The sequence below is a fragment of the Balearica regulorum genome, chromosome 23 (genome assembly GCF_011004875.1).
Source record: "Balearica regulorum gibbericeps isolate bBalReg1 chromosome 23, bBalReg1.pri, whole genome shotgun sequence".
In the NCBI taxonomy this organism is placed as follows: Eukaryota; Metazoa; Chordata; class Aves; order Gruiformes; family Gruidae; genus Balearica; species Balearica regulorum.
In genome coordinates, this window is record NC_046206.1 from 7,647,569 (window position 1) to 7,675,113 (window position 27,545).

At 49.0% G+C, this 27,545-nt stretch overlaps 1 protein-coding gene across 24 annotated transcripts; it reads right to left on the minus strand.

Moving 5' to 3' along the window:
* Nucleotides 1-155: 155 nt before the first annotated feature.
* On the minus strand, nt 156-27,545 carry MSANTD2 (Myb/SANT DNA binding domain containing 2). 24 transcript variants are annotated; one of them, XM_075774377.1, is made up of 6 exons: nt 27,018-27,545; nt 25,445-25,460; nt 16,848-16,876; nt 15,916-16,174; nt 14,104-14,164; nt 156-2,080 (listed from the first exon to the last, which is right to left on the minus strand). In XM_075774377.1, exons 1-6 carry the CDS (start codon nt 27,519-27,521, stop codon nt 1,228-1,230), a joined length of 1,722 nt encoding a protein of 573 aa, XP_075630492.1. In that variant the 5' UTR covers nt 27,522-27,545; the 3' UTR covers nt 156-1,227. The 24 variants fall into 24 exon arrangements, 11 of the variants coding, with proteins under 11 accessions (XP_075630492.1, XP_075630483.1, XP_075630484.1 ...); XM_075774368.1 differs by lacking the exon at nt 25,445-25,460 and adding an exon at nt 18,968-19,014 and having other exon boundaries at nt 16,848-16,888; nt 27,018-27,311; XM_075774369.1 differs by lacking the exon at nt 27,018-27,545 and adding an exon at nt 18,968-19,159 and having other exon boundaries at nt 16,848-16,888; nt 19,253-26,957.

Below are 27,545 nucleotides of genomic sequence, written 5' to 3' on the forward strand. Positions count from 1 at the left end.
CAGCAGCGCTCGCCCCCGTAAAATAAATCAATTAAACATCTCTCGCCATAACGACCCCTGGAACAAAGCCCCAGTGGAAATATCCCAGGAAAAAACCCTCCGCACCCCCCTAAAATTCCTCCCTCGAGGAGGAGAAAGAGAGGTGCCGCAGCCTGTACGTGTTTGCTTGATTTTATTAGGACCGACACATTCATCGTATGTCACAACTTCACCGATCGATGAGCTTTAGAAAATAAAAAACAACCGAAACCGCCAGCGCCAGCCAGCAAGATAATGGGGCTTATATAGTAACACATCTGAAAAAGGCATTAAATGCATCCTCCCCCATCCCCGTGTCCCCCCGTCCCCCTGTTCCCCCCCCCCAAAATCCCCCTTCCCGATTCTCACAGCTTTGATTGTATCCATAAGCATGGTTCGACGAAAATAAAAATTAAAAAAAAAAAAAAAAAAAAAAAAAAGTGTTTCCCAGCTGCCAGGTTATTCTCACAAAGAGGTTAACTAGAACTTGGGGGGGGAAGAAAAAAAAAAAAAAAAAAAGGACCCAAAACAAAATAAAAAGAAAAATAAAAAGGCCAGGAATTATTTTAATGTTAAAAAATAAAATAAAATAAAAGCAGATATGGCAACGCTACTAGTAAAGTGGAATACATCACAGAAACCAAAGTCTTTTTTGCAGGCAACACTGTTTGGAGAGAGGAAAACACTCGACGGGTGAAAAAAGTGAAGTTCTAAATTATATACAATAGTATCTAAGGGTGGCTTTGAAAAACAGTCTCCTTTAATGTGATTCAAGGTTTAACTTGCCGTTATCTATTGCTTATTTATTCAGATCCATAATAACACTTGAGAGAGACGGATGCGTAAAAATGAGACACCGTGGAATAAAGAAAAACCAAAAAAACCAGCTTTTTGTATGAAAACACCACGTGTACGTGCTTGTCCGATGTGGAATGTACCTACAGTCGTTTCACGGGCTGGGGGCTTCTCCTCGCCGCGCCGCTCCGGTAGGAAAACCGGCCGGTCCATCCGGCAAGAGAGCCAGGACGCGCTTTGCTTGCTGGGGATGAGCTCGCGGGAAGCACCCCGCAAGCCTCTTTTCACCCCAAAACTCGTTTCCAGGCGGAAGAGTCCGACTCGCCCGGCTGTGAACGGACAGGATCCGAAAGCGTCTGGTAGCGAGATGGAAAAAAAGGGGCGGAAAGCCCTAATCCTTATGAAGGACGAGACTCAGTTGTTAAATTTTAAGGGGTATCCGATGGCTTTTTCCAGGCACTCTACCAAAGAGCCGGCAGAAAGAAAATCCCTCTCCACTTCCACAAATTTGATGTAGATGGATTTGGGCGACACGCCGGGCTCTACGACGCAGTTCTGAGATAAAAAGGCGTTGATCCCGACCCAATCTTTGCTGAAGGTTTTGGTGTTTGCCTGAAAGTGTAAAAACAGGCACTGCTGGAGAGTCCGGACCTCGGCGATGCCGAGGTAACAGTAGATAATCCGGGCGGATTCCATATCCACCCGGAGGGAGGCTTGAGGAGAAGGGACCTCCAGCTCCCCCTGAGTCTCGCTGCCGGGATCGGGCCCCCTGTGCTCGGCGAGAGGGGAGGGGGGTTTCTCGTGGCACTCTTCGTAACCGATGGCGTACAAGCCGGGGCTTTTGGGGATCCCTCCCGGTAATAAATACTGAACGACGTTTCCTCCGGTGGGTTTGGAGTGAGCGATGGGTATCCAGTCGATCTCCATGTGCAGCTCGAGGCACCTGGCTTCGCTGATGGTGATCTCCAGGAATTTATAATAAACGTTTTTCCAGTTCATTTTCTGCACTCTGGTCATGATAACCCGACCCTCCGGTTTTTCCGAGTTGAAATATTCCCGGAGCCGTTTGCCGAGGGGTACCTGCGAGCTGATCTCCGCGTAGTGGTAACGGATATCCTCCTTCCAGCGGGTGTTGTAACCGATGCCGAAAATGGCCAGTTTGTTAGAAAGATGGAGCCTGGAGAAGTCCGTCCAGCTCTGAAACAGCTCCCACTTCAACTGGACCGACTCCAAGATTTGCATAATATTCTGCATGACGTCGCGCTTCCTGGAAATTAAAAAACACGGAGAGAAGGATAAAGGCATCAGTTAACTGGAGCTGCAAAACCATCCTGGCAAACGCACCCACTTTCGGAAAACAGAAATCCCTGCCGGCTTTCTCGGCTGCTTTTGGGTGATGGGTATTTTCTTACTGTATATGTCCTCCCCTAGTAATATGTGTATTTACGGATTATAACACCACCCTGATAGGTTTTTTGGTGGGCTCTTTTAAATTAAACTGACATGGTTTAGGCCCAGCCGGCAGCTGAGCGCCACGCGCCACTTGCTCACCCCTCCCCTGGTGGGATGGGGAGGAGAACAACATGGGAAAACCAACGGCAAAGCCTGGAGGGTTGGGATAAGGACAGTTTACTGGGACAACAAGGGAGAGGGAAACGATCAACAACAGTGCTGATAACAGAGAGTAACAACGGGTGATAACAGAGAACAAGTTACCGATCCAACGACCGACCCAACGCTCAGCCCATCCAGGAACTGTGACAAAACCGCGCTGCCCCCCTCCCCTGCCCGACTAGCCCCCTTTTATGGTGAGCACGACGTCATATGGCCTTTTATGGTGAGCATGACGTCATATGGCCTTTTATGGTGAGTCATATGGAATAGCCCCCGGCCAGCTTGGCTCACCTGTCCTGGCTCCTTGTGACATTAACTCTGTCCTTGCCAGAACCAGGACATTATCCACCCCTTATTCCATACCATCTACATCATGCCCAGGTTATTTCACTGACACCATTCTCTTACTCCATGGGCCATCGCTCTATAAAGTGTCCATCGAGTTCATTTAGTCCATGGCTTTGGGTTCCATCTGCCATTACAGTGTCTCAGAGCAGGAACAAAGGTGCGTGCTGCTGGATTGTTGCACGCTGCATCTGGAGTCTTTTTTTTTCACGGCTGGTGTATCTGGTATGGTCCATGCTCGCAGTCTGGAGGTCACAGATGTAATTTTCGATGAAGTTCCTGGGCACCAGTTGAAGTCACTTCCAAAGTCCATCCTTCATTAGTTTTGGGTGATTCTTATGGTTATACTAATAATACAGTGTATAGCTATTAACATCATACAATTTAATTTATTGGCTATTTTCACCCAAAATCAGATCCCCTTGGGGTACACACCGGACTTCCCCATCCTTTCTCATCACCCACCAAGCGCACCCTGGTCCCTGAGCAAAAGCAATCCCGCAGATGGGCTTGCCTTTGCCTGAAGCAGGGATAACCCAAACTGGTTTACCCAACATATTCTTCATGTGCACTACAGGAACTTTATCCCCTTCTACTGGGCGTGGGAATTTTGATTGGGCAGGGCCAGCTCGATTGGCAGATCCCCGAGTGTTAACTAACCAGGTGGCCTTTGCTAAATGTGTGTCCCAGTGTTTGAGGGTCCCACCACCCATTGCTCTCAGGGTAGTTTTTAGCAGCCCATTGCACCTTTCAACTTTCCCAGAGGCTGGTGCATGATAGGGGATGTGATACACCCACTCAATGCCATGCTCTTTGGCCCAGGTGTCTATGAGGTTGTTCCAAAAATGAGTCCTGTTGTCTGACTCAATTCTCTCTGGGGTGCCGTGTCGCCACAGGACTTGCTTTTCAAGACCCAGAATAGTGTTCCAGGCAGTGGCATGGGGCACAGGATATGTTTCCAGCCACCCAGTGGTTACTTCCACCATTGTAAGAACATAACGCTTGCCTTGGTGGCTTTGTGGGAGTGTGATGGAGTCGATTTGCCATGCTTCCCCATATTTATAGTTCAACCACCGTCCTCCATATCACAGAGGCTTTACCCGCTTGGCTTGCTTGATTGCAGCGCATGTTTCACAGTGGTGGATGGCCTGTGAGATGGCGTCCATGCTCAAGTCCACCCCTCGATCACGGGCCCATCTCTTCCTCGATGGCCTGAGGTGTCATGGGCCCACCGAGCTAGAAATAATTCACCCTTACGCTGCCAGTCCAAATCCACCTGAGCCACGTCAGCCTTGGCAGCCTGATCTACCTGCTGGTTGTTCTGATGTTCCTCAGTGGCCCGACTCTTGGGTACGTGGGCATCTACATGACGTACCTTTACAACCAGCTTCTCTAGCCGGGCAGCAATATCTTGCCACAGTGGGGCAGCCCAGATGGATTTGCCTCTGCGTTGCCAGTTGCTCCGCTTCCACTGCTGTAACCACCCCCACAGGGCATTGGCCACCATCCATGAGTCGGTACAGAGGTACAGTGTTGGCCGCTTTTCTCTTTCAGCAATATCTAAGGCCAGCTGGATGGCTTTCTCCTCTGCAAACTGGCTCGATTCACCTTCTCCTTCAGCAGCTTCCGCAACTCGCCGTGTAGGACTCCATACAGCCGCCTTCCACCTTCGATGCTTTCCCACGATGCGACAGGACCCATCAGTGAAGAGGGCATATGGTTCCTCCTCTTCTGTTAGTTTATGATACGGTGGGGCTTCTTCAGCACGTGTCACCTCCTCCTCTGGCGACATTCCGAAATCTTTCCCTTCTGGCCAGTCTGTGATCACTTCCAGAATCCCTGGACGATTGGGGCTTCCTATTCAAGCCCGTTGCGTGACCAGTGCAACCCACTTACTCCATGTAGTATCGGTTGCGTGATGTGTAGAAGGAACCCTCTCTTTGAACATCCAACCCAGCACTGGCAGTCGGGGTGCCAAGAGGAGCTGTGCTTTGGTGCCAATCACCTCTGAAGCGGCTCGAACCCCTTCGTAGGCTGCCAATATCTCCTTTTCCGTTGGAGTGTAGCGGGCCTCGGATCCTCTGTATCCCCGACTCCAAAACCCCAGGGGTCGACCTTGAGTCTCCCCTGGTGCTTTCTGCCAGAGACTCCAGGTAGGGCCATTCTCCCCGGCTGCGGTGTACAGCACATTTTTTACATCTGGTCCTGCCCGGACTGGCCCAAGAGCTATGGCATGAACTATTTCTTGTTTAATTTGTTCAAAAGCTTGTCGTTGCTCAGGGCCCCATTTGAAATCATTCTTCTTCTGGGTTACATGGTCGAGAGGGCTTACTATCAGACTGTAATTCAGGATGTGCATTCTCCAGAAACCCACAACGCCTAAGACCACCTGTGTCTCCTTTTTGTTGGTTGGTGGGGACATGGCTGCTATTCTGTTGATAATATCCATTGGGATCTGACGCCACCCATCATGCCACCTTATTCCTAAAAACTGGATTTCCTGCACAGGCCCCTTCACCTTACTTCGTTTTATGGCAAAGCCAGCCTGCAGCAGGATTTGGATTATTTTCTTCCCTTTCTCAGAAACTTCCTCTGCTGAGTTGCCCCATACAATGATGTCATCAATGTACTGCAGGTGCTCTGGGGCTTCACCCTTTTCCAGTGCAGTCTGGATCAGTCCATGGCAGATGGTGGGGCTGTGTTCCGTCCCTGGGGCAGTCGATTCCAGGTGTACTGGACGCCCCTCCAAGTGAAGGCAAACTGCGGCCTGCACTCCGCTGCCAAAGGGATCAAGAAAAATGCATTAGCGATATCAATTGTGGCATACCATTTGGCTGCCTTTGACTCCAGTTCATACTGAAGTTCCAGCATATCCGGCACGGCAGCACTCATGGGCAGTGTGACTTCATTCAGGCCACGATAGTCTACCGTCAGCCTCCACTCGCCATTGGACTTCCACACTGGCCATACGGGACTGTTAAAGGGTGAGCGGGTTCTGCTGATCACTCCCTGACCCTCCAGCTGACGAATTAGCTCGTGGATGGGAACCAGGGAGGCTCTGTTGGTGAGGAACTGCCGCCGGTGCACAGTTGTAGTAGCAATCGGCACCTGTTGCTCTTCAACCCTCAGCAACCCTACAACAGAAGGGTCCTCTGAGAGACCGGGCAAACTAGACAATGGTTCAGTTTCCTCCGCTTCCAAGGCAGCTATTCCAAAAGCCCACCGGTAACCTTTTGGGTCTTTGAAATACCCTTTCCGGAGGTAGTCTATGCCCAGGATGCACGGAGCCTCTGGCCCGGTCACAATGGGGTGCTTTTGCCACTCATTCCCAGTTAGACTTACTTCAGCCTCCAACAGAGTCAACTGTTGGGATCCCCCCGTCACACCAGAAATAGAGATGGGTTCCACCCCTTCATAGTTCGATGGCATTAGGGTACACTGTGCACCCGTGTCCACTAGGGCCTTGTACTCTTGTGGGTCTGATGTGCCAGGCCATCGGATCCACACAGTCCAATACAGTCTATTGTCCCTTTCCTCCACCTGACTGGAGGCAGGGCCCCTCTAATCCTGCTCATCATAGTCACTACTCATCTCTTGCAAAAAGGACTTAGAAGTCCCTTCAAGAGGATCATAAGTGCGATCAGGCCTTCCACTTGATCTGGGGGGCTGCCCGGTGGAAACTGGAGCAGCGTCCTTTCTGGAAGAGTCCCTTTTTACAGCTGTCTTGCCTTGTAGCTCATGTACGCGTGCCCGCAGGGTTGAGGTGGGCTTCCCATCCCATTTCCTCATGTCTTCTCCGTGGTCACGCAGGAAAAACCACAGGATACCTCTGGTGTGTATGCTCCATATCCCCTCTCCGGAGCAGAAAAACGCTTACTCCTAACAGCCGAAATACAGGTCTGTACAGGTGGGGAGTACGATATATCCTCTTTGAGTTGCCAGACGTCCTGGGACAGTTTCTCCACAGCCGAGACGAGGGAGGAAGAAAGGCTCTCTTCATATTGCCGGAGTCAACCAGCCACTTCATCCACTGTGGGTGCCTCTTCACTCTTCCAGTCAATTACTGCCAGTGAGCTGGCATACGATGATGGTGCACTTCGTACAAATTTTCGCCACGTGCATCTGGTACACTGGACTTCATCGGGGTCTGTGGGCAACTGTGCGTTGTCCGGATCATAATAAACCATCTCCCGCACAGCTAATTCCCTCAGATATTGAATACCTCTCTCCATGGTGGTCCACTTGCTTGGCCAACATACGACATCTTTGCTGAAAGGATACCTTTCCCTCACACTTGACAGGAGTCGCCTCCAGAGGCTAAGGGCCTGTGCCTTCTTCCCAATTGCCTTGTCAATGCCCCCTTCCCTAGACAAGGATCCTAGCTGCTTGGCCTCCCTGCCCTCCAATTCCAGGCTACTGGCCCCGTTATCCCAGCAGCAGAGCAGCCAGGTAATGATGTGCTCCCCTGGAAGGTGGCTGAAATCTTTCCGCCTATCTCGCAGCTCGCTCAGGGACAGAGATCGGGTGATCACTTCTGGTTCTGGCTCTTCTTCTTGTTCTCGTGATGGTCCCAGTTCATCATCATCTCTCACTAAGCGAACCGATTTCTTTGTGTATTTCTTTTTGTGTATAGGGGCGACTGATACTGGTGTGGGTTGATCTTTTGGCTCGGCTACAGTGCCTATTGTGGGGGTTTGGGTAGCTGCAGTGCCTGTTGCGGGGGTTTGGGCAGCTGCAGTGCCTGTTGCGGGGGTTTGGGCAGCTGCAGTGCCTGTGGGTCCGCTCTCTCCTTCTGGGTGGTGCTGTCTACTGTCAAGCAGTGTTTGATAAACTGTGGCCAGGGCCCAGCACAGCGCAATAAGTTGTGTCTCCTTAGAATCCCCACAGCATTTTCCTTTCAAATATTCTACCGTTTTATCAGGGTCTTGCAATTGTTCAGGAGTGAAGCTCCAAACCACTGGGGGTGAGAAGGTCTCTAGATACCCACCCATCCTCTCCCACATGCCATGCCAGCCCTGACCATTCAGCCTTGGGGAATATCCCTGGGTAATATTCTTGAAACAATTTTTGCTAACCCTGAACAGGACTTGGAAAACATGCAGGAGACCTAGCAATAGGAGTATACCGGCCTGAACATTCCAAGGGTATTCAAAATTCTCCAAAATTGTTGTAACCAACCAAAAGGGAAAAGGGGAGTTAAAAGAGTGGGAGAAGGTATCCCCCCCCGTCTTCCCCATAGATTGGGTGCAATTATTAATCAATTCTGAAAGATATTGACCAAGGTACGGGCCTGACCGAAATGCTACATACACATACCAGCTCAGACTCATGCCTGTCAATGATATCTTATCATAAGTCATTATCACACAATACAACAACATGAGAACAGGAACCCCTCTGCCAGAGGTGATAAACAGCGCCACAGGGATTACATAGAGTAAACTCAAGTTTACAAACCAGAGCCATGTGACCAAACAGAACATCATCATGACCAGCGACTGTTCAATAACATTATAAATGCTTATAACAACTTTGTTTTAATGCACTTGGGTCAGACTGATAACAGATATTCACAATGGGTGATAACAGAGAACAATGTACCGATCCAACGACCGACCGGATGCTCAGTCCCAGAACCGCGCTGCCCCCTCCCCTGCAGGACTACCCCCCTTTTATGGTGAGCATGACGTCATATGGAATAGCCCCCAGCCAGCTCGGCTCACCTGTCCTGGCTCCTTGTCAAATTAACTCTGTCCTTGCCAGAACCAGGAAAAACTCAGCAAAACCAAAGAAAAACCCACCCCAAACTCCTTCCAATCTCTCAGGCAAACTACAATCTCTGTTGGAAATCAGATTTCACTCCGAAAGTTCTGCAGGGAGTAACCTGGTAAAGAAAATGGGAGCCGATAAATCCCCAAATTCAGCTTCTGAGAAAGATTTCTGCTCTTAGCAATTCCCCAAAAACCAGGTGGTGGAAACATCCTGTTCCTACCTGAGCTGCTTCAAAGCAATTGCAAGCAAATGCATCTCTGGTGCCACTAAATAAACGCGAATTCAGTTACCGGGTTATTCCTTACAGCCGCGTGTTCCCACTGGCACACGGTCTGTTGCAGATAACCGCAACCGCATCCCTAATTTGCGACCACCACTCAAAACGCCTCCACCTCGTAATTACTGCAAAATTAATGTGGGCGAACGGGGCTGTAATTGTAAAAAAAAAAAACGAAAAACCAAAAAACACCAAGCCAAAAAACCCCACAAATGCTCGATCCCAGCACTGGATCAGAAACATGGCTCAAGGAACAGACAATGCCCGGACACAACCGATAGCGGAAATCCCTCTGGATATCAGATAAAAGAAATCCCTGCGTTTCCAAAGATTTCTTTTCGCTCTCGGTAAACGATGGCAGTATCAAAGCGAGTTCCCATGGTGGGATTTACGCTTTGCTAAGCGATCAGGAGAGAGCGTTCGTGCACGGCTGTAGCAAGCTGGAACAGCTTCTTCCAGGATGAATGAGATGCTCAGGGTGTAATTAGCTAGTAGGGAGAACTACTCATTTTAGGAGTTATTGTCCTATAATCAAAGCTGTAGGAAGATAACGCGACATATTTGGTAACGGCGGAATCTCTCTAGGTTCAACAAATGGGATTTAAAAACTTGCTCCACGCAGCTCCCCTCCCTTTTATCCATGAAGCCGAACCACGATCGCACAGGGGTCAGCGCGTCACCAGGAGGATCCCTCCTCCTCCCACACCCCACCAGAACATGCTGCATCCTCAGCCCCTGCTCCAAGCGACGATGGTTTCCTTCTGCGCGACACACCTGAACTCCCCTCCTCCTGTGGGCTCCTTTGCGAAGCTCACTTAAACTCCCTAAAATCAGCCTTTCTGCCCAAAAAATCCCCGCGTGGATCAGAAGGTCTCTTTCATAATCATATTGATATATGGGTTTGAAGAAAAAAAGTGGTTGAGAGCTGCAGCCCCTTCCTGCGGCGCTGGAGAGGTCCAACCTCATCTCAAAATGCTGCTTTTAGAGGTGTAAACACAACGCACGTGATTTGGGACGGTTCTCCAAGCGCCATTTGTCGCTCAGGTGATGTGGTGCCTGCAGGGCAGACTGAAGGCACCCGGCTCCACGCTGAACAACCTGACACACGATGGTTGGTGCACACCAGCTCTGCAAACCTCCGGCGGGGTGTCCGAACCCCCCAAACCAGGTCCAAGTAGTCCAGGCTGAGATCCCAAAGCCAGGCTCGCTCCTGATGGCAACGGGAGGAACGGCATCCATCAGCACGTCGCCCGTCTTAACTATCGAGCAGCAGCAACCGCGCCAGAAAATTCCCAGAGATCTTGAAAGGCATTTCGGCAAGTGCATCTCCGCCATGATCGAAGCATGAGTGAGTTTTCCGAGCACCAAGGAGGGGACCTGCTTGGCAAGCGGAGCTGTGTTTGAGCCAGGGGGGTTTAAAAACGCCTGTTGCATCCTCAATGAGCTCCCGCTTATTTTAAGTTACTTCTGAGGAGTCACTTCCACTTCCCCCTGTCCAGCAGCAAAGGATGCAGCAAGGAGAGAAACACCATACAGGAAAAATATGTATTTACTCCAAATCTGTCTATATTTACATACAAACGCCGCAGCAATACAAGCCTGGACTGTTTCAAAGCTTCTCTATGCCTTCCCTGATGCTTCTTCAGCAGCACAGCACCGCTACGCTTAGAAAAATATCTTTTTATAGATGTTTGGAAGTGCAAGTTCACCTTCTGGGGACAAGACGGACAGACAAGGTGACAAACGTTGTGTCACCTCGTGTTTGGTAGCATGGAGCCTGCGCTTCCCCGCTGTGATACGCTCACGCGACTCGAGACAGACAGCTGAACTCAGCTGAAGGAAGCAGTCCCATCCAAACCCAGAGACAGGAAAAAACCAGCGTGGGTAGATTTGTATTCAACAGCGGAGGAACAGAGCTAAGAACCAAAAAAAAAAAAAAGCCCCCACCTTTATTAATTAGACTATAAACACAATTGCTAAGTTTAGTTCGGCATAAAATAGAGCTGAAGCTCTGATGGAAAAAAAAAAATATAAATTAGTCACTCATCAAATTGCTCCTGCTGGGAAGAGGAATAATTTCGCTAGAGATGAGCCCTGGCAGCACCTTGCATACGGGAGAGAAGGGTTTTCCATGGAGGGAATCCATCACAAGAGGGAAAAAAGACATTTTAAAAAGGTCTGCTTTTCGGTTTTAGCATCTCCTCTTCCCACTTACAGCAGGACTCGGCAGCTGCCCCACTGAGCTTCGCTTTTCCCAGCTCTATCAGCATCTCCACAACTCGGCCGAGGAGAAGTAGAAGCAATAAGAGTCAAATTGTTACTATTATTTATTTTCCAACAGAAAAGTCTGAGCTAGCAGAGGGTTTGCCCTGTGTCAGTGCTGTGTGTCCCAGAGCAATCTCATTTTTCATCTGCAGAAGGTGCCCTAGAGCTGGATTTTACCCACCACCTCTGTATTTCTTTCTCCTCGGAAGCTTTTACAATTCAGATGAGGAAAAAGACGGGAGATGCGGTGCAAATCCTTTCTAAGGCGCCGTTTCCAAACAAAAGCAGACTTCAAAGAGGCCGAAACAGCTGGTTTCCGTGAAGGACCCAGCTCCCCAAGCTTCTTCTACTTCATCTTCACAAAGCCCACGGTGAATAAAACCGCTCCTCGAATAAATTTAAAATAGCAGAACAGAGTCTTAAGCAGTGTTTCACTTTTCAAAACAGTTTATTTGGAGGCAGCAGCGTCCTGAGGGGACACAACAGCAGAGCTGACATGGGGAAAAAAAGAGTCCAGCTGACAGAGCACGGGACCTGCGCACAGCTTACCTATTGCTCTTCGCTTCCTACACTGCCTAAAATAAAGCAACCCGGGAAATATACATCCTTATACGTTTTTGGAGGCTTATTTACTACCTGAAGCTAAGAGAGGCAGCGCCCTCCGTGCTAACGTGTCGAGCACAACACATTAGGTTTGTTGATGGGGCCAAGCCGGCAGAGCAGCCACAGAAAAACAAGTTGCCTGTTTCCGCAGGTTTGCAGTCAGTTGACAGCGACAGCAGCCTCACACGTGTGGGTTTTATCAGGAAAAGAAGAGCCAGAATAAATTCCAGCGCTCAGAGAGCTCAGGGATACATTTCCTACAGCAAGCAACTTGGAGAGACTCTTGCACAACCTCTGCTAGGAAAATAATGTCACAGTGCATGTCTGCTCCCGTGGTTTTCTGCAAGCTGCTTAGCTCCCCCCAAAAAACAAACCCTTCCAAAAACCCTTCCAAAATCCCAGGGGAAGAAAAGGAGGAAGCAAAAGACAAGATTTTTGGCAATACACATGCTTACAGCCCAGCATCGCCACACAGCAGTTTCTCCACGGCAAAAAAAACGCAGCGTGAGGTTCAGCAAAGGATCTGAATGCTCCGCTACTCCCTCTGATTTTATTGAGATTGTTTCTGCTGAAAATCTGCACATTCCCAAGAACGCAGAAGAACGGAAGCCCGACCGACCTTCTTCGAAATAAATTACATGTGTTTTAAAATGCTGGCCAAAGAGGTGAAAAAGTTTGGCATCTATTTATTGCCTGTGGCTCTTAAGAATAGACACAATTCTATTTATTGAAGATAATTAATAAATACCCAGCTTATCTTCATATCAGCCACGCTTCCCCTGACTGGTTTTAACCTAAGCCAGAGTTTAAGCGCTCCTTGCTCTTGTAGTAGGGGGAAAAAGCCAATTTTTAGCAAATCTGTGTTGGAAAATGTTCTGTGCTTCCATTGAGCATGTAAGGTGGGCTTACCACCCGCACGCTTCACAAAACGCCCGAGAGTTCAGAGACTTGTGTGCATTTTAGAGGGAATTTTGGGGGAAAAATAAACGAACCACAAAACTCCAAGAAGTCTAATCTACCAAATCTAATCCAGCCGTCCACCTATACAATAAAACCTGGAAGTTTCAGGCAGTCCCAGCCTCCAACGCAGAAAATTCAGGATTATTTTCTATGCAGTTCCCTAAAACAGGCCTTGAAAGGTAAAATTATCCCAGAACAGTCCCAAGAAACTGTTTGAAGAGGTAATAACAACATTTATACTGAAAAAGGTTATTTTTCTCCAGGTCATCCCTGAGTCGCTAAACTGAATTTGCTCCACGTTAAGGGGAAAAAAGTCACCTTTGTGTCCCATAAAAATTCATCTGAACGAGGAGTTTGATGAAGCTAGGTCATTGCAATGACAATAATCTTTTTTTATTAATTTTTTTTTTTTTTTTTTAGGTTTTGGAGGACTTTTTTTCCATTTAGTTACAGTAAAAAAGCCTCTGATGACTTCCTACCCCGCAGGAGCTCCTTTTCCAGCATAGGAAATACCAGATCGGCTTCAGATGACACTACAAAAATTACTGGCGGGGGAGCTTGCTCGCACGTGGAAACCCACCCAGAAGGGTCTGCGAGCCAATTTGCACTGGCTCACTCTCACTGCGGGCAGATCTACAACCACCCCGGGGGTTTTAAAACCCTAAAGGTCGGAAGAGAGCAGCCCCGGTTCGAGTAAATACGGCACGATTCCGTTCATTTTTCAAAATGCTCTGTGTTATTGTTGGCAAGGCAAGGGAGATTTTGAATTTAAGGCATTCAAAAATACTCCGGTATTTGTCAGATTTAACTGCTCCAAAAGGTTACAAGTCAGCTCTGGAAAGTTATAAAAAGAAAAATAAGAAAAAAAAAATCACAAGCTTTGGCATGCCTTCCCCACCAAGGAGGGGAAACGCATGAGCTTTTCTTGCGAGCCTTACTCACACCAAACCAATGCTACTACCGGGGTGCTGTGTCCCTCTTCTCACTCTTTCTTTCCTCCACTCCTCCTATATTCTCTTTTTTCCTTATATCCAGCGAGGCAAACAGCAAAAACACCCGAAGCCAAAGAGGCAAATGGCAAAAAAACCCAACAAAACCCAAACCAACCAAAATTACAAATAGATCCAAGAGTTTGGCCTCGGTCAGGATATGCACAGCCTGCCCACACACATCCCTAACGAATCTGACGGGTATTTTATCCGCATTTTAAGTCCTCGCATTCACGTAGTAAGTCTCATTTCGTTTGCTGAACGACGAGGCCAAGGAGAGACAGAGTTGTGAAGCTTTTCAGATGTTCTGAGGTAACTGGAATAATGCATAAAGCAGATTCAACTGTATGAATAGTCTTGCACAATGTATTTATAATTATAATCAGAAGTTTCAAATATCCTCCCCTCCTGCACAACATCCCCAGGGAAATACATTCCAGGGTAAAACATTCATAAATTACTTACTGCGTGTCTTCTGAAGATTCCTGTTTTATCTTTAATGTTCTTTTTGTGGTTGGCATTTCATCTGAAAGGTAAAATTCCAACATATATTTTAAATAATGTTACTGGGGCTTTTTTTTTTTTCCCTGTTAAGGCTGAAATAAAATAAAATAATAAAAAAATATCAAAGTTGCTTCCTAAACCAGGCAGTTCACCAAGTTCTACACAAGAGAGTTCTAGTTCCTAAATCCTCCGTAAGTGAATGTTACTTTCCTTGGAAGCGACATGGTCAGTTAAGAGCTAAATCTGTCTCTGCAAGTGCAAAACCTTTCAAGGACAAGACTACAATTCCTGCTATTAAAAATCGCAAATCCATTTAATTGCAAACTACATTGTTTAAAAAAAAAAGGAGAAAGAAAAAAAAGATTATTCTGCTTTCAATGGCACATTTGCAGAGCAAGCAGCAGAACAAGCGCATCTGTATTCCATTTCAACGTTGTGCGCTAAGTGCTTTTCTCATAACTTCTCCGAACACGAATATCGTCAGCCCAAGCGCACACAAATGTCTCCGATTCGGCTGAAAGAAAACGGTGACAAACCAGGAAACCAGGGTTTGACTCATCAGAACGAATCAAACTAGACAGAATTAACAGTCGTTTACATACATTTTGTAACGTCGCCTTCTCCCCACCGGTTCTCTCCCGCATATTTCTGACTTATAAATCCCCTGGGGAAGAAGTCTGGGAGAACTGGAACGTGGTTAACAGCCAACCTGCAAATTTTAGTGTTAAGCTGCGATTTAAGCCTCTTTCAAAGCGTCCCAATTCACGAGTCCCCTGAAGACAGATGTGTACGGATACGTGACTGCACCTCCTCTCCCCGTTTCATCCTACAAATCACGAGGGGAAAAAAACCCCACCAACCCATCGCACCAAGAGCCTATATCCAATTCACTTTCCAACTACCGCTTGGCTTGGGTCTCCATTGTATTTGATCCACTTAAAGTTTCCACCGTGAAAATAACCTCCTTGCTCAGGCAAGGGAGGAACAGGCCCCCATAAGATCAGTGGCTCAAGGGATATAAATATTCCTAAAGAAACCCACTTCTTCACAAAACCGCTCAGATCAGTGTGCATTTTCAACCAAGAACGTGGTACCTTGCTCCGTTTGGCAGAGTTCAATAAGCAACAAATCTCCAAATTAATTAATATACTGATTCTTATGCAGAGACACCAATAATTTGCCCAAGCAGAGTGCGTGGAGGATTTTGGTTTAGCTCTCAGTCCTAGAGTGTAAGCTTGCTTTTTTTTATTAAAAAAAGTCACACATCTGGATATAAGCATATTTATATATTTAAAACAGTTAGGGTATAGAGGAAGGAGCACCATTTCTAGTCACCAGCATTAACAGCAGTGGTCTGAAGTTCTGTTCATAATGTCAGTGAACAGTATTTTATCTAAAGGACCTCCAAAAAACAGGGTCCCACTGAAAGGGAAAATACCTCCCTGATCCCACGAGGGGAAGTAAAACTGAGCAGGGGATGGAGAGACAGGGAACGTGTGGCCGCCTCCTCCACTGTTTCTGGCCATGCAGCCCTTCTTCCCTCCTGCTAGGCTCTTTAAACTCAAGCCTCGATCCTAAAATACTTCGGGAACCACGGGGATGATGAAGTAGGGAATTTCTTTCCCTTTTTTCCCCAAAACCACCAGGTGTTTACTATCTTCAGCACACTACATCCGAAATAATGAAAGTTGGTCTTGAAGTTTGAAGTGCGTACATGTGAGATCAGGGGGGAAGAAATAAAAAAAAATAAAAATCAGAGGATGGAAATCTTACCCAATTCCTGTTCGCCGGTCTGGTAGCAGTGAAGATCCTGACTGTGGTTTCCCCAGTCCTCCTGCGAATACTCCTCCATCGTGCTGCCGTCCGACTCCAGCTCCTGGTACAAGCCGCTGCTGTTGATGAGGACGGGCTGGCAGGGCTGGGAGTCCCATCCTCCCTGCCCAAACACCTGCTCCAGCTGTTCGAACGTGTAGCTGCTTTTCCTCTTCCCAACGCCATGCTCCTTCACGCGGCTGTAGCACCTGCGAAGGGTCTGAGACAGGAAAACACACGTTAAATCAGATGGCAATGGCTTGGAAGAGCAGACATTCACTTGCAGACAGTTACAGGGCTGCTAGGCAGATTTTAGGGGTTTGGGTTTGGTTTGTTTTTTTGGTTGTTTTTTTTTTTTTTTTTTACTTCTGCTGATCAGTATTTTCCCCACACTCGCAAGCTAGATGCAATGCTCCCAAATTAATCTACGCCTGCTGGGAAGCATTGTATGTATCCAACGTTCCCACTGCAGCGATTTTAGCATTAACATCTACGACACAGGACAGAGTTGCGTAGCAGCTACAGGTTCGCCACATTTAACTCGGGCGATTTATTCTCTTCCCCACTTCAAAAAAAAATAAATCCCCAGATCTGCTATTTAACATAGGGAAAAAAAATAAAAAAAAAAATATATATATACCAAGAGATTCCCCAGTCAGAGATACCAACCAGCCAAGAAAATGCACACCTACTACGAGGAGGAGAAAGCAGAGCTGGTGTTTGTGCCCACAGCTTGCAGAAGGTGAAGCGGGGAGGAGAGAGAAAGAAAAAAAGAGAGAAAGAAGAGTCCCCCAAAGCAAAGACGGTCCAACCTTCCTTACTCTGCTAAGAAGACACAAGGTACAAAATGTATATGCCTAAGCTATTCAGCTAGGAGAATATGTATTACTTACATATTTTGCATTCCTTACTAACTCTGTCTCTTGTGAAGCTGCTGAAATTTAAAAGAGGTCAAATCAATAATGCTCCCAATTCCCAGACTTTGATATCAAGCATTAAGTAAGAAACAATACTAAGATGGTTCTGTCTAACAAGCCTTTAAAAACTGTGCTGAGGCCAAAACCTTCTGTACAGACGGATGGAAAAACCTGGTCTGCTTTTGGTGATCCCTTTAGCATCCCGCGACAGCAAGGCAAAGCCGTACCAGCCTACGATTTCCATCCACATTTCAACCCCCCCCCCCGATCCGGAGCAACGCACAGCTATTTGGGGGGGGGAATAAAAAAATCTTCATGCGTGTCCCTCAATGTGGTTTTAATTCCACCACCACTCTGCTTTTGAAAGATAATGATGTGCCCCAGGTTTGCTGGATCTTGATGGTTTTCGGACTGGTAGAGTGTTAGAAAACATTTTAATTTTTTTCATATTAAATTTATTAGATTGCTCAGGTTCTAGCTTGAATAGCAAAGCCACCTTTGGAGTTCAAAAGCAGCATTAATTTGGGAAGAGCTAGTCCCGTCACCTTGCTTTCTGGAGGAGGACTGTAACAGACTTTCAAGCACATGTCATTGCAAAAACCACTCGTGGTTTTCTTCCCCCAAAAGGAACCTTTACATCTCCGGAAAGCTTGAACCTACCTAATGCTCCTCATATACCGGTTTAACAGCATCAGCAGGAAAGGAATACATTGCTAACCAGTTTCCTCGTGATATTCAGAGCCCTGGGGGCAGAAGCAAAACCACTAAGCAGCAAGTCGGTTTTACGATGCTGTTTCAAAAAACACACACACAAAAAGAAGACAAAATAAAATAAAAAAAAATAAACCCACATAAACACCCAGGCAGCAATAAGCACCAGAGTTTTTCAGTGGTTTAAGGTGGAACCCTTCCCGATTTTGCCTTCACTACCTCTGGGGATAAACAGGTAGATCCTTTTTGGATGGACATCAAATTAGTTTCCGTCTGCAAGCAGGGGAGGAAAAAAAAAAAACAACCCGCTACAAAAACCTGGAAACAAGGAAGTGGCCAAGAAACCCACTGATATTCACTGGGGGCACACTGGGATCCTTAGGGCTGGGGGCACAGATAAGTTTGGTTGTTAAAATTCAGCAACAAGAACATTGAGGCGGTTTTAAATGGTTTGGTTTGCCCTGGTTCTCTTTCAGAGGAAAAGCACATCGGAGGATGCATCGCCCAGATTTTTCACTCCAATTTCTCTCCTTTCAGCTCAAATCTCACCAAGGGATATGGGCAAACTCTTGTTTCGCTCCCAAACTCTTTCTAAAATCCAACCAAGTCAGATTTTTTGGAAATATATTTCCCAAATCCCAGTTCTTACATCTGCCCTCGCTTATCCATGGGAGTTAACTGCAGATTTAGTGTCTCTGGCTGATTTTAGCAGCAGCCTTTACACTAAACAAACCGTCTCCAGCTCGGCTAACGAAAAAACATCAATACTCTTGGCCAAGCCCCCTTGGGAACACTCGACGTCCGCAGCCACTTGCTCGATTTTAAGCGTGTGCTTCAAACATCTCTCCCTACTGATGGGGGTACAGAGTATCTCATACCGGGTTGTAGCCTAGTAGTAATTAACTATTTTGTTCAGGCTGCAAACTGGCTTATTTTACCGTGAAAATAATTTGGCGTCAAGTCACGGAGACTGGTCCAAAGGGAGCAACACAAAAAGGGGGTAAAAATAAATGAGCAATATTCTTAATGCTCGATACTCTTGCAAGCTAAGAGAACTTTTGAGGTTACTGCCTAGATGCTTCTGGACCTGGCTGCATGATTTACTTCTGGACCTGGCAACAGATAACCTAAAATTTGCGTGAGATAATCTACAATTTGGTGCGTTCAAAAAATCACCGGAAGGCTGCGGCCAAGCAGCTGGTGGCTCCTCGGTCTTGTTTCCCGGAGAAGCAAGACTCCCAGCTCTTCCTTCTCAGACCTAAATAATTGCTCGGACTTGAGGAAACCTCCCCTGGACATTTTATAGCACTCAGTGGTTCAGAAGCCTTTCTCCCAGCAGGTTAATCTGATCGCCAAGATTTAAGATCTAGGTTTTTCTTACGCACCTCCTCTATTCCTCCCGGTGTCCAGCTCAACTCCTGCTCCAGGGTTCCTAAAGTGCACATACATATATTGATACAGATAGACAAGAAACCAGTAAATTTAGGACAAGTAACTGAAAACAGACCTGATGACTGCCCAGTGACTGCACAGACTGGAAGAGACCGAGGCTTTTGCTTATTGTTCTGCAACACTGCCTGCAATACGAAGACAGATTATCCTCGCTTAATTTATAATTATGAAATCCAAAGGAGGAGACAGTCAAAAAGCTCAACGTGGATTTTTCTCACCATTTCTAACTTACGAGCCCTCATCTTCTCTACAAGCGAAGCCACGGGAGAACCAATCACTCTGCAGGAACTGCAGCATGACGATCAGAAAAGCCTTAGGAGGCGACTTTGAGGAAGGCTGTAGACACAGTCCTCCCAGCAAAAAATAAAGACGAGGGAGAAGCATGCCACAGAGAGCTTTTTACGTATAACCCCAGCGATGTTCCAACACAAGGAACTCCAGATCCCCGCTCTGAGACGTACTCTTACTCAGCGAGAAGCTCCGGGCTCTGCAGAGCAGTTAGGTGGCCTACAGATGTGTCTGCATTAATCTATTTAAGTCTATTAAACGATAGCAGCTGGCCTAGAAGGGGTCCCGATGGCACAGAGCACCACTTAGCATGGTGTTCATCTCCAAAGATGCTCTTTTACTTAACAGGAGCTGTTGGCTTTATGTCCTGACTTACGAACATCAGTAGCAAACAGCTTCCTTCCCTGTCGCGCCAGGACGCTCACAACCAACACGAGAAGAAACTACACTGGGACAAAAGAAATGGCTTTTGAAGCCTGGAATAGTAGGACACGTAGGGATGACTGGCACAGTGAAAGGTCTTGAAGTTTTCATTCCCGAGTTGGATGGTGGGAGCACAAGGAAACAGAACTGTCTACAGTGGCCCGATAGCTCTGCTCAGCTTGCTAGCTCATGGACTGTTAGGTTAAAAAACGTGTGCGAGGCAGGAGAACACGAGACTCACGTGGGATATCGCCAGGAGAAGCCCTCTTTCTGTGCTCTATCCAGAATAAAAGGAGAAGAAAGAACACCTTAAACTCTTGAGACTGCCACACACCACTGCAGAAAGGTAGCTGATGACTTCAACGTGCCTCCAACACGAGACACCAATTCGTAACACTCCTCTGCAAAACACAAGCAGCCTCGTGCAAACCCACCTTTAAAACTTCGCCAGCGTGCGTGGCAGGAGATGCCACGGACTGGTCCGCATAGGCCCCAGTACATCTGCCAGGGCACTGCGCTTGAGGACACATCGGCAGCCAAAATAAATCATGCTTTGTACCAAAAAGCAAAACCTCAATCGTATCCCGGTGCGTCCGGGACATCCGGAAGGATTCGGCTCCAGCCCGAGGCTCTCCAGTACAGAATAAGGAAAGCGATGGGGATGTCCCAAGAGGAGAAGGGACTTTGCCAGCAACCGAGAGGGAATGAAGCCGGGGTACAACAATCTGCGGCCCAGCTGGATAATCATACAGTGATATGCAGTGCCGAGAGACAACGAACTTCCCTGCAGTGACGGCGGGCTACACCTTGCGTCTCAAAATAGCCACCTGCGAAGACGCTCCATCGGTTGCTGCTCTTAGAGCGCCGAGAGTAAAATTATTCATACCCTTCTCAGGGATTTGATGCCAATCGAGCTAGACACGTAGAGAGAAGAAACTCCCCAGTATTGCCCGCGGAAAGGCAGATGGCTGGGCACCTCCATCTCCCGATGTGCCGAGCTCCTGGTTTAAGACAGCACTGGAGGAAAAGAAGAGTAACTAGTTAGAGTTTGAGAAGGCGGACCAGCAAAACCCTCAGCAAAACCACAGTCATCGACTTGTGGCTCTGTGAAGGGTTTAGGCAGGATGGATGTGTCCTACAGACAGAGCTCGGCTTGCAGAGACACATGAGTAAGGTTCAACCTAGCCCTAACACGACCCGCTCAAACCCAGTGTTTAAAACCCATCACTAGTTACTTTAGAGCAATAAGCCATGCTTGAGTAGATTGTCTTGCCTTCAGAAACACGCTCGTTCCTAAAAGCAAACTTAAAAGTTTCACGCAACCACTGTGATGGGGACAAACACCGCTGTGCCACCCACAAAGCGCCTTTCAAGGAAAGCCCAAAGCAGTCTGAGACGTACTCGAGAGGTCATCTCTCCATCAGCAACCCGTGAGAGACCACAGACTCAAATCCCTGCTGGGTCTTGCTCTCGAACGAGCAGCACAAAGCCACGTGCCCCTCCAGAAGAAGAAGAGCAGCAGAAATCCTCCCGCAGGTGGGAGGCAGAAAGCATCAGCATGGGTGGCACCACAGGGGAAACCTCTCGTGTGGTTCAGAACACTAAAACACCTTTACGTGCAACATCACCCTGGCAGCATGTCATTGCCCACCCTGGGGCCAAGTGTCTCTCGGCAAAGGTCTGTGACGTAACTGGTGGGGAGAAATACCGACATCCATGGGAAAAGCTGGAAGTGAAAGATCAAAGGTGGCTTTAACTTTAGTTTTCACCTGGACCGGGCTGAAGGGTTGGTAACTGGCGAGATCGCAGCAGTCTGGAGAGCGTCGCCTACTCGGCCCTCAAATTTAACCACTTAGCAGGACGGAGCGTAACGAGGAAGAGTAAGGAAAGCGAATCGGCTCCCACACCGGCGTTTGAATCGGTACCCTTTCACACCGGCTTCATTCTGCTGAGCATTTCAGGTGCACCCAGTTGCTTCTAAACCAAATAAAATCCAGGATCAACCATCACTGCCGCCGGCACTCCTTCCTGATGTCAAAGCAGGCTCTGCAATAACAGATGCTGATGGGATGCCTGAAATTTCCACCTGCCTGCGAGTGCTGGCTAAGACTGAGTGACAGAAACCTCGAGGAGAATTTTTAACACCTTTCCAAGTCCTCCACAGTCAAGGAGCATGACAGGGAAAAACTGTGTGCTCCCAACCTAAAATTTAACGTTCACAAATCTCCCAAACTGAGATTTGATGTTAAAGTTCACCAAGCTCGTCCTTCTGCAATGAGTTCCTGGCCATCAACGGGTTCTGTCCCAACAAGATAACCTCCTGGCTTGCTCCCAGCTCCCTCCGGGAATCATTCTGTACCCATGCAACAAGCAGTGGATGACTCAGGTATGCCAGAACGACCGGACCAGAGTATTACAGACACCACTGGACAGTAAAAGACACTCGTCCTGCACCTGCAAAGCGAGACAGATTCTTACCGGCATGACACTGCTCTGCAAATACCCCAGCCGAAGAGAGCGGATCAGCTGCTCTGCGAGAGGGCTCGCTCCACGCAACGCTCTCCTCCCAGAGATGCTCCTCAACAGCAGCCCCACGATACGTCCAAGAAGGAGTGAAACAAGTAAATTTGTTATTTATCACTGAAGAGTTTATTTTTTCCTGCTTATAAACGTCAACAGAAAGTTGCTCCCACCTACCAGGGCCCGTGAGATCCTCCAGCGAGAAGTTGGGCTGCTGGAGGGGATTCGAGGAATGACAAGAAACGACCCAGCCTGGAAAGACCAGCATGTCTGAACCTATTTAACCCAGAGAAAGATCCGGAGGTAACTTGAACACCACCTGCACGCACTGCAGCCAGCGGAGCGACCGGGATGAGGATCCAGGCCCGAGATAATGAACGCACAACAAAGCTAAAATGCGTTCAAAGAAAAGTAGAAGGCAAAACCGTTTCGAAGGTGGACAGTTGGGCGGTTGATATGAAAAGTATCGACGCTCCATCATTTGAGATCTTCAAATTAAAAGACCTTCCTCAATGTTATTGAACCCGGCAATGAAATTCTGGGTGAAATCCAATCTCCCATATCACGCAGGAGGTCAAACTAGATTATGGCAAGTGTCACTTCTGAGAGTCTAGTTAGCGCAGCTTTTCCTTCCTTAGGAACAGCTTCACGCAAGACTTAAAGATTGTTTACATCGTAAAGCAGCTAAAACCACAGCCCCGTAAGCCCCCGTCATCACCTTACATGTAGCTTAAAGTGAGAAACACCAGTGGCTGATGTTCAGGTGTAATTTCTCATTCCTCCCTGTTTCACGTGGGTTCGCGGCATTCACTTCTCCCCTTTGTGCCTACGTTCTCCGAGGGTTTAACCAGTGTCTTCGAGTTCTTTATTTTTCCTTTGAAAAATAAATTACACGCTCAGCAGACAACCACATCCCAGCAGAAACCTCCAGTCACCCATCTGGTCGCTACCTACGGGAAAATCCAACCCCAGGGCAGTGGGTTTGCGATCGGCAGTGGGGCTCGTGAACTCCTACAGCCGGGAATTAGATGTCGGAGCCGCTCCTCTTTGAATAAACGGCTTGGCACCGACTCCGGGGAGAGGAGAACAAATTTCAGCGGCTCGCTCACAAAATAAAAAGCAGAACCAGCATTTCTGTGGTAGCTGAAGAAATGACATGTTAAATATGCCCCTGAATTCATTTTAAGAGTTTCCCTCTGCTGAACGGCAACTTTTTTTAAGGATTTTAAGGCACTGGAGTTAACAGCTAACCTCCTGCTCTGCGGCTGAAACATCGAAATCAGCTGGAAAGGGTTTTGCCAAATATTTTATCACCTGCCTTAAGCCACCGGCGCTGAGGTCAAACCTTAAAGCTTACAGGCTCTCCCACGCGCTGCTGGAGAGAGGTGACGAGTTTTGGGATACGCAAACCAGGTTAAATCCTGGATCATGAAGATATTCAGGAAATAGAAGGATGAAAACCATGTGGTAAATGACTCTTTAACGACAACTGCATGTCACAGGGACAGCCAGAAGAGATTACTAAACCAGCAAGGATTAAGGATACAACCTGACACGCCAGGATGAGGCAACTACAGAGCGCAAGACGGCTTTTCCGGGAAGCCAACAGGCAAAACCAGAGATGGTTCAATCCTCCTGCAGCTCCCAACTGCCAAATTCACCGATCCACCAACCCCAGAGGCGTGAAGTCGGATTCAAGATCTCTTTCCAAAGGAAGAAATCAGGAAAAGCTCCTGGAAAGGTTACGTGTGAATCCCTAAATCTGAACCAGACACTTCCAGAGTGGCTTGAACCCGACAGCAGTCTTGTTCCCAGCACTGCTTATGTGCAGAAAAGCACATGCAGATGTTAAGAGACAGACGAAAATCTGAACCGGGACCTTACTTTGCATCCTGTTTGAATTAGGAGAGAATACAACTGGAAAACTTTCTTCTTCGGAGTTGACTTTTTCCTTTCCAGCTCATTTCTAACTCGCTCTTCAAGCCTTGGCAGAGTCCAGGGAAGGCGGGCGTCCCGAAGAAAGCCAGTATCGAGTTCTTATCTAAAACGCATTTATAAAATAAGTTGAATCCGACACGTTTTAAGCACGATTTACACTTATAATACATCAGTAAATCCTCACGCTACTCTCCCTTGATGGGCATTAAGTCAAAGCCTATAAAATCACGGAAATATGGAGCATTACGGATAATAAACGGAAGACGAAATCCTTCATCGTCACCTCCCTAGCCCCGCTTTCAGCTCAGAAGCTGACAGCAGGGGACTACGAAGCGCCTGCGACCTTCCCTTGTTCCAACAGTGCGTTCAAGTCGTCCTACTCTGTCTTAAAGATGACTTCAGGCATCGACCCCTCCACACCCAGAAGTGATTTTCTCTCTTGGTCGAGCATGAAAGAGTAGCCGATTCTGCCTGGAATCCTACAAAAATTGGGATTTTAGGCTTGGCAATGGCTACTGCAACTACCCCAATAATCCCCGTAAGAAGGTGAACGCGAGAAACCCCAGCGAGCGCTCGTTGCACAGCGATTCCAGTGAAAAACCTCCTGTGAGCCCAAAGGCTTTGGAAAAAGCCACATTTTTGCGACTGCATCCATGAAAACCCTCACGCGATTGGGATCCAGGATAAGGAAAAAGCTCGGGCGACATCACGACGGGCGTGGGACATCGGGCACAACCGACATTGAATGGCTGACAGCCCGACCTGTGAACAAGTACAGGCAGAGGACAGCACACGGATGGAAAGCAAACCACCCCCTTCCAGCCAGACCTTTCAACCGGATTTTACGGGACTGAAGAAGCATCAGCCCCGACGTATCGCGCGTTGATCTGGAAACATCTAACGGGTCTGTCAAGAGCCGCTCTTGGAGCCACTGCAACGTGATAAATATAAGCTTTGTGCTCTTTCATTTCTTCTACGCTGTTTGACATGTGTGTGATGTGCAGTTTCTTTCAAACTTAAATATTTTATGGGCGAAGATGCATTCCAGCATCAGTTCTTAAGGGAAAGGGGGAGAAGCCCTCCTCTGCAAGAAGCTCACAAACCGCTGGGAGGATGGGATCTTCCAACGGTCACCAAAACGCTTGTTCCAGCCCCAAAGCAACCACAACCCGTGACCAGCTCCATCCGAAAGCATCGTCCGAACGCGAACAGCCAGTTTTGGGCTGCTTTAAGAGTAAAACTTCTCCTCATGACCTGCTTAGCACCCCCCAAAGAATTCATGGTCAAAAACTGGGGTAGCGGCCCTCTACAGCTGCTGCGTAAACTCCCACCCCAACCTGAAACCGTCGGAGTCTCGTGGACAAAGCCGAACCGCCTCGGGTAACTTCTCCACCGCACACCAGCCTGAGGCAAAGCCCAAAGGTCCGCAGAAAAAACGATTTAAGCAACGAGCACCTCAAAAAGCCAACAAGGGACTCGAAGAGGTTTTGCGGCGCAGCAACGTTCCTCTCAAAAAAAATATCTGGATGTGTTCGAGGGAAATAAATCCCTGAGCAGCAAATATGACAGGATGACACGAGGAAAATACATTAAAACAGCTATAGGAAGGGGGGTTGCTTCGTATTGACCACCTACTTTCAGGGATGAAGGCTGTTCTAATCAACAGGGATCGAAGAGTGACTCTCTCCCTTATTCCCAAGCATCCCCGATACTGCGGGATCTCTTATTTCACGTATTTAACAGCCTCGCTGATCCCCAGCAATAACAAGACCTTACTTTTTTTTTTTTTTCGATTGATCGGCATTTTAAGTGGCTGCATGGGCAGCCTAATGGGTCATGAAAGGGGAAAATAAAAGCCGGAGGGAGCTCAGAGCATTTAATTCGCCTTTCCGAGCTCCAGTCACATTTATAAACAGAAAAGCCACCTCATCCATGGACCCTCCAAACATCCCCTCTTTGTACAAGCGGACTCCCAAGCCGGACACCAAACCCAGCCTTTCTCTTTTTCCCCAGGGAACGATGCAACTGGAAAGATCCCTCTTTAAAACCTGCCGCCAGAGGAGACGCAGCCCATCGGGCTGGTTCAACGTGGCTCAATTATTAAAGAGGGTTCGGAGACCGCAGCACGCTCTGGCACGAGCCGGGGCAGGACATCGTACCCTGTAAAGCAGCTCCAAAGCTAAGGAGGGAGCCACGAGTGCAAGAGGGCAACCAGAGCCCAAGTCGCCCCTCGTTACTGCAGTAACTGGGAACCCCCTTTTCCCACGGGGGCTTCGTGGAGCGAGGAGGCAACTGGGGGGATGCGGTGCCCCAAAAACCCGGGGGAAAGGACGCTGCAGGGGACTGCGAACGGCTGGGACGCCGCAGTCCCTCCCCGCTCAGGACCAAAGGATGCTGCCGCAGCCCGCCCGTGCGGGAGGAACCGAGTGGCCGAACCCGAAGGACGCAGCGTCTGAAAGATGCCCGCGGGTGCGAGGGCTGAACCCGCGGGACGTGGCGCCCAACCTGCTCCGGGCCAGGAGGTGCCAACCGGGCGCTGCGGGGAGCAGCGGGGCACGGAGACCCTCGCACCCGGGACGGGGCGAAGGCGGGGGCTGAGCCCCGGGGACACCCGCGGCCAGGGCCGAAGGCTGCTCGGGAAAACGGCTGCCACGGGGGTGATCCCCCGGACGGGCTGCCCCCAGCCCCGGGGACAAGAGGCGCCCCGGGAGATCGCCCACCCGCAGGCAGACGGGCGGCCGAGCCCCGGGGACACCCGCCGCACCCCCCCCCCTCCCTCCCCGGGGACGAGCCGCCCGCCCCCCGCCGGGGTACCTTGATGCGCTCCCGGCACTGGGAGGGGGTGCGCTCGTAGCCCAGCTCGGCCAGGGCGCGGGAGACGCGCTCGTACATGGCGGGCCCGGGGGCCTTGCTGCCGAAGACGGTGCCGGCGCCCTCCAGCTGCTGGTACCGCGCCTCCACCAGCCGCTCATTGCCCCAGACGGCGATCAACGCGTTGGTCTCCGCCGGCGTCCAGGACATCCCGCGGCAAGCGGCGGCGGCGGCGGCGGCGGCGGCGCCGCCCGGCGAGAAGGAGACGGAAGGCGAGGCCCCGCCGCGGCCCCCCGCCCCGCCGCCGCCCCCCAGCCCGGCCCCGCCGGCCGCCGGCCCCGGCCCCGGGCCGAGAGGGGAGGCGCCGCTGGGGGTGGAGGGGTCGGAGAGGCTGGGGTTGCCGTCGCTCAGCGCTCCCGGCGAGCCCGGCGACAGCACCTCCATCTTGGGGATCTTCAGCGGCGGCTCGGCGGCCGGGAGCTGCGAGGAGCCGCAGGACGCCGCCATATTGGAGATGCCGGACCGAGCGGG

What these genes read in the sequence shown, in the direction of transcription:
- MSANTD2 (XM_075774377.1), bottom strand. Translation starts at nt 27,521, where the DNA reads ATGGCGGCGTCCTGCGGCTCCTCGCAGCTCCCGGCCGCCGAGCCGCCG. An exon ending in GACCGGCGAACAGGAATTGG is followed by an intron (nt 14,165 to 15,915) that starts GTAAGATTTCCA and finishes TTTACCTTTCAG; the next exon opens with ATGAAATGCCAACCACAAAA. An exon ending in GAATCTTCAGAAGACACGCA is followed by an intron (nt 2,081 to 14,103) that starts GTAAGTAATTTA and finishes TTTAATTTCCAG; the next exon opens with GAAGCGCGACGTCATGCAGA.